This window comes from Onychomys torridus, chromosome 22, assembly GCF_903995425.1.
Source record: "Onychomys torridus chromosome 22, mOncTor1.1, whole genome shotgun sequence".
Classification (NCBI taxonomy): domain Eukaryota; kingdom Metazoa; phylum Chordata; class Mammalia; order Rodentia; family Cricetidae; genus Onychomys; species Onychomys torridus.
In genome coordinates, this window is record NC_050464.1 from 32,133,285 (window position 1) to 32,142,259 (window position 8,975).

The 8,975-nt window shown below is 49.9% G+C and overlaps 1 protein-coding gene across 1 annotated transcript in view; it reads left to right on the forward strand.

Annotated features, from left to right (window-relative positions):
- The window catches only part of Oas2 (2'-5'-oligoadenylate synthetase 2), a 21,440-nt gene extending 13,581 nt beyond the window's left edge, over nucleotides 1-7,859 (forward strand). The window contains exons 8-11 of the mRNA XM_036172218.1: nucleotides 2,927-3,114; nucleotides 3,959-4,197; nucleotides 5,537-5,708; nucleotides 7,229-7,859. Coding sequence (XP_036028111.1) covers nucleotides 2,927-3,114; nucleotides 3,959-4,197; nucleotides 5,537-5,708; nucleotides 7,229-7,297 — 668 coding nt within the window. The 3' untranslated portion in view covers nucleotides 7,298-7,859. The remainder of the gene's footprint in view (nucleotides 1-2,926; nucleotides 3,115-3,958; nucleotides 4,198-5,536; nucleotides 5,709-7,228) is intronic.
- The last annotated feature ends 1,116 nt before the right edge of the window (nucleotides 7,860-8,975 follow it).

The following is an 8,975-nucleotide window of genomic DNA, read 5'->3' on the forward strand; positions in this document are numbered from 1 at the left end:
GGCTACACACAGAGAAACCCTGTCTCAAAACAAACAAGCAAAAAAAAAAAAAAGAAGAAGAAGAAGAAGAAGGAAGGAAGGAAGGGAGAGAGAGAGAGAGAGAGAGAGAGAGAGAGAGAGAGAAAGAAAGAAAGAAAGAAGAAAAGAAAAACCACTGACCAAATCAACTTGAGGAGGAGAAGGTTTAGTTTATCATACAGTTGTGTTCCATCATGGAAGGAGGTCAGGACTGGGACCTGGAGACAGGAACTGAAGCAAAGGCCATAAAGAAACATTGCTCACTGGCTTGCTCTCTCTAGCTCCCTCAGCCTGCTTTCTTATACAACTCAGGACCACCGGCCCAGGGATGGCACCAGGCTGGGCCCTTCCGCATCATTCATCAATCGAGAAAATGCCCCACAGACAATGCCATAAGCCCATCTGGCAGAGGCAATTCCACAGCTGAGATCCCTCTTCTCAGGTGTGTCTAGCTTTGTGTCAAGTTTTGTGTCAAGTTGGCAGAAAATTCACCAGTACACAGCAAAGATTTTCAGCCTTGGAGATGACACTTTTCCCTCCACTCAACTTGGCCATTTCAATCTGAAAACAGTCATACACACGACAGATTCACAAACAGGGGCAACTCTGTCCCCGGAAAACTTTATTTACAAAAATGAGAGGTGGCCAGGCGGTGGTGGTGGTGACGGCGCATGCCATTGATCCCAGGACTCGGGAGGCAGAGGCCAGGCAGATCTCTGTGAGTTCGAGGCTTGCCTGGTCTACAGAGTGAGTTCCAGGAAAGGCGCAAAAGCTACACAGAGAAACCCTGTCTCAGAAAACAGAGAGAGAGGGGGGGGGAGAGAGAGAGAGAGAGAGAGAGCTGGACTAACGATACCTCAGTGACACCAGTGTGCAAACCTGAGCTCAGAACTGACAGGGAGGTCTTTCTCTCCAACAGTGAGAAACATCTAGACCTGTGTTCTGAATCCACTGAGAACTTGAAATGTGGCTAGAGCCATCAAAGAGTTGAATTTTCATCTCATTACCTTTCAATTACCTCAAATATAATTGGCCACAGTGTCCGGTGACTGCCGTAGTGGATAGCACAGGTGTGTGTGCTACTGTAAAAACCACCTGTGCCCGCCAGACCACGAGGTCACTACTGTCTGCATCTTGGATACCCATCAGTAATTCAAATATATACCCATGGTTCAAAGAAAACTCCCCACAGAATGAAACTACATTTGTCAAAAAACATAGAATGGGTTCATTGGCTAAGAGAGGCTTTCTGCTCTTTCAGGGGACCTAAGTTCCACCAAGCCTTCACATACCCACTGTCACTCCCAATGCCCCGCTTCCGACACATCTCACTATAGTACCCAATCCCTCCAACTCCGACTGTGTCCAGCCTCCTCCGCAGCTGGCCTGACTCTGCACTGGGTGTCAGTGCAGACCAATGAGGCTGGGGGAGGGGAGTCTTCTGGCATGGGGGAGGGAGTTAAAAACATGAATTTTTCGATGGGCAGTGGTGGCACACGTCTTTAATCCCAGCACTAGGGAGGCAGAGCCAGGAGGATCTCTGTGAGTTCGAGGCCAGCCTGGGCTACCAAGTGAGTTCCAGGAAAGGCGCAAAGCTACACAGAGAAACCCTGTCTCAGAAAAAAAAAAATGAATTTTTCCAAGGAAGGGGAGATCTTGACCACCCCACCCCAGATCCTCTTGGTTGGCCATGAACATCTATATGGACCTGGAGCTGTGACAGGCATTTAGCCAAGACGAGGAAACAAGCATGACACCCAAAAGCCAGCACGTTGACCAAGGGCAGCTGTCCAGTAACCCAAGCGCTGGTCTGCCATGGTACTATGAATGATGGGCATGGCCAGGCATCAGCTGGCACCCACCTCCTTCCAAGCTCCAGGTACTTGAGGAAACACACTGAGAACTTGACATCAATCTCTGGCATCCACAGGCATATGCACACACATGCACACACCTACACATATACTCCCATGCACAGGTATACACACACCCACACCACACACATTAAAAGAAAAAAGAAAAACAACAGAAAACAACTAGGAATCATGTGATTAAAAAGATAACAGCTTGCTGGGCAGTGGTGGCACACGCCTGTAATCCCAGCACTCAGGAGGCAGAGGCAGGTGGATCTCTGTCAGTTCGAGGTCAGCCTGGGCTACAGAGCTAGTCCAGGACAGACTCCAAAGCTACAGAGAAACCCTGTCTCAAAAAACCAAAAAAACAAAAACAAAAACAAAAACAAACAAACAAAAAAACAACAACTTGAGCTGGTTGTGGTGGAGCATGCCAGTAGGATTTGAGCGCTACAATCTGGTGGCTCACACCCTGTAACTCCAGCTCCAGGGGACCTGGTTCCCTCTTCTGGCCTCCACAGTCACTCACACTTACATGTGTGAACCACACACACACAAATAAAAATAAAGTCTTTGAGACAGGGGGTGGTGGCACACACCTTTAATCCCAGCACTCAGGAGGCAGAGCCAGGCAGATCTCTGTGAGTTTGAGGCCAACCTGGTCTACAGAGCGAGATCCAAGACAGCCAGGGCCATCATACAGAGAAACCTTGTCACGAAGAACCAAATAAATGAGTAAATAATAAAGTTTTGGAAAAACCACGGTTTTGAGGTCTGTGGATATAGATTCATTGGTAGAGAGTTTCCCTAACATGCCCAAGACCTGGGTTCAGCCCCCTGCACTACATAAACTAGACATGGTGGTACACATCTGTAATCTCAGCACTCGGAAGGTGGGGGCAGGGAGATCAGAAATTCAAGATCATCTTTGGCTACATACTAAGTTTAATTCCAACCTGGGCTACATGAAATCCTGTCTCAAAAAAAAAATTTTTTTTAACTCTGTTGCTTATCATACACATTAGGATCTAATGGATATTTTGCTCCCATGTTAGGTCAACTGCGTTCTGGCCACACCCCCAGGCCCGAAGCCTACAAGGAGCTCATTGCATGGTATAGATCATCAGACCTCAGAGGAGGAGAGTTTTCACCCTGTTTTACAGAGCTACAGCGCAATTTCATTGAACCCCGACCCACCAAACTGAAGAGTCTGATTCGCCTGATTAAGCACTGGTACAAACAGGTCAGCCAGTCCCTGGTCCGGTTGTTGTTTTTACCAGCAAGCTAGGACACAGGCTTTGACACATGTCCTGAACACCCAAATCCTCCTGTGCTAGGTGCTGGGTTCTTTTTTTTTAGCTGAGTATCGAACCCAGGACCTTACGCTTGCTAGGCAAGTGCTCTACCACTGAGCTCAATCCCCAACCCGGTGCTGGGTTCTTTAGGGAAGCTGTTGCCCATCAAGTCATGGGTCTTCTGATTGCATTCCGCTACTCATGATATTTGGATCAGGCCTAGAGAGCCTCCTAACTTCAGAGCTAAGGGCTTGTTCTCCCGCTGGCCAAAGAATTCAGCGGCAGCCAAGTTCTCCCGAGAAGCATGGATGGAAGTTAAGGTGGTGTGCCACAGGTTGCCAGTCCAGCTGTGTGGACACCATATTGTCTCTCAGAAGGCAAGATGGAAGCTGTGGCTGAGACTGGAGTCATCATTGGTAACTGATGCCTAGGGGGCTGGGGAGCTATGGTTTGGTTTTCAGCAAGTCACGTGACTCCCTCCTCACCCCACCACCCCCACCACCCCACCCCCGGTGCGCAGGCCAGTCTTCCTCTGAGATCGCAATCCATGGTACAGGGCCCATAACTATCATACAGAGGGTCCGATCAGCCAGTGGCTATGTTGTGGTCCAAACACAAGATGCTATGTGTGCCACTCTGCCTGCTGCTAAGTCTAGGACTCAGGAGCTCCCTCTTACAAGTTCTATTTCATAACCCTGTTGCCTTGCTGTGTGACACACACAGTCCAGGAGACACACTGGGTCTCTCTGCCTCACCAAGGAAGGGTACCTGACATCTCCACTCTCCCATCAGTGTGAAAGGAAAAAGAAATCAAAAGCATCTTTGCCCCCAAAGTATGCCCTGGAGCTTCTCACCGTGTATGCCTGGGAGCAAGGCAGTGGCATGGACAAGTTCGACACCGCCGAAGGCTTCCGGACTGTCCTGGACCTGGTCATCAAATACCAGGAGGTCTGCATCTTCTGGACAGTCAACTACAACTTCGAAGATGAGCTGATGAGGTCATTCCTACTGACCCAGATCCGGAAAAAGAGGTGCCTGTGCCCCGACCCCCGCCCTCTTCTGAATTAACCCAATTCCCTTCTGCGCTATTTCTTCCGTGACCTGGATTCTTCTCCCCGGGGTCTTGTTCATTCCCAGCATGAGACTGAGGGAGAAACTGCCAGATGAGGACACTCCAGGGAGAAAAACCTAACTTCGGGAGTGGGAGGAGCTTGCCAACCAGGAGGGATGCAGACACAGGGGGCAGGCAGGGGGTGCCCACACACCTTTCATTCTCCTGTCTCAGAAATGTGTGTGCTAGCCCATCTGAGGGGGGTCTGAGTTGGCAGGATATCCCTGAGAAACAGCATGGCCATTCCCAGGTCCACGTGTGCACACCACAGCAAGTCAGAGGTCAGTTCTCTCCTCCCACCACATGGGCCCAAGAGGATCGAACTCAGGTCATCAGACTTGGCAGCAAGCTCCTTTTACCCTTTATCCAGCCCCTACTATTAACATCTTGCCAGACCTGGTTTTCTCTTTCAGAACTAAAAGAATAAATACTAAGGAAGCCAGACTGGGTGGGATTTGCCACAGTTCCAACCCTTTTGAGGCTGAAAGCTGGGAGATATTTTATTTTACTTTATTTTTAGGTTTTTTGAGATAGGGTCCCTCTACATAGCCTGTAGTACTTACTATGTAGACCAGGCTGGTCTGGAACTCACAGAGATCCACCTGCCTCTGCCTCCGCCTCCCAAATGTCTGCATGAAAGGCATGCGCCACCACCGCCCAGCCAGGAGGATCTTAAAGCTATCTTATAGGATAGCCTTGTCTACATAACAAGACCTTGAATTAGAGGATAGCCTTATCTACATTGCAAGATCTTGTCTTTAAAAAAATTTATTTAAATAAGGGGGGTCCTCAGAGTGTACCCTCAATACCATGAGCAGGGAACAAAGACAGTGAAGGGGTGGGGAGGGAAAGAAAATGGAAGAGCAAAAGGAAGAAACAGGAGCATTAAGAACAGGTACTGTGGGCACATACACACACCCAGCCTCCAGCCTCCAGCCTCCAGCCTCCAGCCCCCCCCCCATGCTGACCTACTTAGCAAAGCTGTTGTGTGTGACTCCTTGTAGTTGGGTGAAGAGGCTCTTGAAAAAGGTCATCACTACAGTTTTACTGTATGAGGTAAATAAAAGCTTTCAGAAGGGTTTTGGTCTTCAAATACAACAATTCTAGGAAGTTACTTTGACTCTTTAGTAGATTCCAATGGCTCCACCTAAGCTGCTGGGATACAATGTGTCATTGATGGAAGGGGGGGCAGCCCCCAACGCTGAAGCCAGAGGTCTTGAAAGCAAGCAGCCCTTTCTCTGCTTCTAACTCTCCTTTAGGCCTGTGATCCTGGATCCAGCGGATCCCACGGGCAACGTGGGAGGAGGCGACCGCTGGTGTTGGCATCTTCTAGCCGAAGAAGCGAAGGAGTGGCTGTCCTCACTGTGTTTCGAACTGCCGAAGAAGAGTGACTCGGACCTGGAGCGAAGAATTCAACCATGGAAAGTGCCAGTAAGAGTGCCCTGAAGAAAGTGGGTGGCCCCGTCCCAAATCCAATCAAAGGTCTTGCTGTAGTAATTTGGAATTACTGAGCCCGTCCCCCCCCCAAAGAACTGAGAACTGACTCCAGGAGTCCCCTCATCTCCCTTGCCCCTGGTACCTAGAGACCCAGACACAGGTGACAGAGTGGGAACTGGGCTCTCCAGGAGGGAGCTTATGGCAGCGCCAAAGCTAGCCTGTCCTGTCTTTTAACTAGGCAGTGCTTTGCTCCCATTGGTGCCTTCGTGCCAACACCACTCATGTCCCCAATCAAAATACCTGTAGACACTGTCAACTGTCCCCTGGAAGTTGGGGCACCACTCTTTCTGACCCTTACCTTTCAGGACTATCCTCTTTAGTAGATTTTAGCACAAGTGGCCCCCGAGCCCAGTGGGGTGCCTACACACTGCAACTTCCTTCAAGCAGAAAGATGGGGAAAGAACAGATACCTGAGAGTTGGGATCCTGAGGCAGGGTGGGGTGAGGGGACATAGGGAAATGGTTCAGCAGAGCTCAGTTCCCCCAGAAACCACATAAATGCAGCATGGGTGTGGCAGCCCACCTGTGATTCCAACCTTGGAAGGCTGAGTCAATGGAATCCCCAGAGCAAGCCAGCTAGCAAAGCTAACCAGATCAGCTAGCTCCGGGTCTGATTGACAGAGCCTGCCTCAATAAATAAGGTGGAATAGTTGACAGAGGATGAGTCCTCACAGCATCCAGGGTCCTTATACATGTGCACACAGGAACACATACACAGAAATGACATATGCATGTACACACATGCAGACATGCATGCAAATTCACACAACACACATCCACACATGCAAACATGCAGACACACATGCATGCAATACAGAAAAACAAAAATAGAAAAGAGGGGCATGTAGTAAGATTAGATTAAGAGCCTCATTGACACACACACACCCACTTTTAAAAACCTACAATTGTCACAAAGTTACCACTTACAACTTAGAAAATGGTAAAGTTGTGTCTTCGAAGCTCACCCTCCCACAGAGAGGCATGCTTCTTCCTTCTGTCCCTCCTTGGCACTGCTGGCATCTGGGGACAAGCCAAGAGGGCTGTGCTGTGCATCGCAAGATGCTGAACAGTGTCCGCAGACTCTTCTAGAGGTGTCCCGGTTGGAACCTGAGACACACTGTGTTGTGTTTTTCTGGTGAGAGGAAATTGGTCCCATGTGAGACCTGTACTTCAGGGGTGTGTCTCTGCCTTCCCCTGCCAACCAGCATGAGCAAGGCTGATAATATCTATCAGTTTGTTGTGTTCAAGCAACTCTGGTCAGTTTCCAAATATGTTTCCAGATTCTTTTCTGGAGACAGATTCTCACTGTGTAGCCCTGACTGACCTGGAACTCCATACGCAGACCAGGCTAGCCTTGAACTCACAGAGATCCGCCGCCTGCCTCTGCTGGGATTAAAGGTGTTCGCCATCACATCCTTCTTTAAGCCCCCACCCCAACTCTCTTTCTCTCCTCAGGTAGTGCAGACCCCAGGAAGCTGTGGAGCACAGATGTATGTACCCCCACTCTGGGTTGAGTGTAGTTAAGTTGGAATCCAGCTCTGGGATGGAAATGCCAAATGAAGCCTCCAGAGTCATCTGGCAATTGATTTAAGGACTCAGTCCGTGTTACAAAAGGGAGCTGGCTCCAATCCTCCCTGTCTGGCCCTCATCTCTCTCTCTCTCTCCTGCACTCAGACGACTCTGCTTGAAATCAAGACTTCGGATCTGCTCCCCCTCCCACCCCTAGGGTTAGCATTCAGGCATTACACTGGACTGCCCTTGGGACCTGGTAGAATAGGCCATCAACTACAACCACTCCCTGCACGCATGCACTTACTAGCAATTCAGGCATCACGCTGGCCTGCTCAGGGTCCTCAGCTGCAGCCACTAAGAGCACCGCCCGTGAGCATATGTTTGTTAGCATTCAGGCAGGTAAACTGGCCAGTTCAGGGTCCTACAGCCGTAGTCCTTGTGTGCACGTGCTACACACCCTCCACCCTCCACCCCTAACCCCCGCTTTAAAAGCAAGCTCCACCCAGCCCATTTCCCCTTACCTTTAACTCTGCTCCTCCCAGAGGCAGGCCTCTGTGCCCCCTTCTCTCCCTTCCCCTCCAATAAACCTTCAACATGAGTTCCGTTGTATGGTATTTATTCCTTTTCACCACTGCTACACTACAACATTTGGTGCCTCGAGACTCCGCAGGCTCTCCTAGAGGTTCCTCCTGCCCACTGGCAGACAGAGGCACCACTGGGACCCTGGAACCAGACTACCTATGTCAGGCTCACATTCCAACTACCTATCACTGGGCCCTCCATCCGACACCGGCATGACTGATGAGTTTCCCTTCTCCCGGTTGGCTTAAACCCTTCCCTGGACCCATGGGCGTGACCATTGACCATCCGGCACCTCTCTGGCATCCTTGGAGGCAGGAACCCCCAATCACAGTTGCCCCCCTTTGCCTACAATCACCCCTGGCCACGAGTGAGGCTTCATCTCTTGACCATGGTTTCTCACCTCTTTGCCCTGCCAGCCAACCCTGGTACCAGGCAACCATGTATCTCTGGGGGCTCAGAGCCCCTTGGCCTCTGCCCTTTATGTGACTACTTACTGGAATGTTTGTGCCTCGTCGGTCTGATCCTCCCTGAGTCCAGGCTTTTTGAGCCTTTCTTTCTTTCTTTCTTTTTTCTTTTTTCTTTTTCTTTTTTTTTTTTTTTTTTCTGCCTCACTCTTGAGAACTGCACCTAGTACCATAAGTTCAACCTCCCTCCCCTCTGGAATGCCTTTTAGAAAACCTCAAACCTTAGCACCTGACTAAAGGGCTTCTAAATTTATTCTCCTTTGCAGTCAGATCTGGCCCCATAACCCCTTAGATAACCAACCAAAATGGCCGCCTACCGGCAACTTAGACCCCAGTATTATGCGGAGCCTTTCCAACTTCTGCCAGTGGTCATCGGGTAAGTGGAAGGAGGTTCCCTATGTTCAAGCCTTCTCTCATCCAAACCCTCTCTCTGTTCTTCCTGTTCCACCATTCACATCCCCCTAGCTATGCAGTCTAAACCAGAGGAACCCTCCACTACTCTGGACCCTGCTGCCAAACACCCACTATTTCAACCTCAACATCCGCTGCTTCTTCAGCCTCCTTCTCCTCTTCCTCCTCTCCAGAAACGGGCAGTCTAACCACCTGACTCTCACACCCACTTTCACTCTTGAGCCGCTATGGGA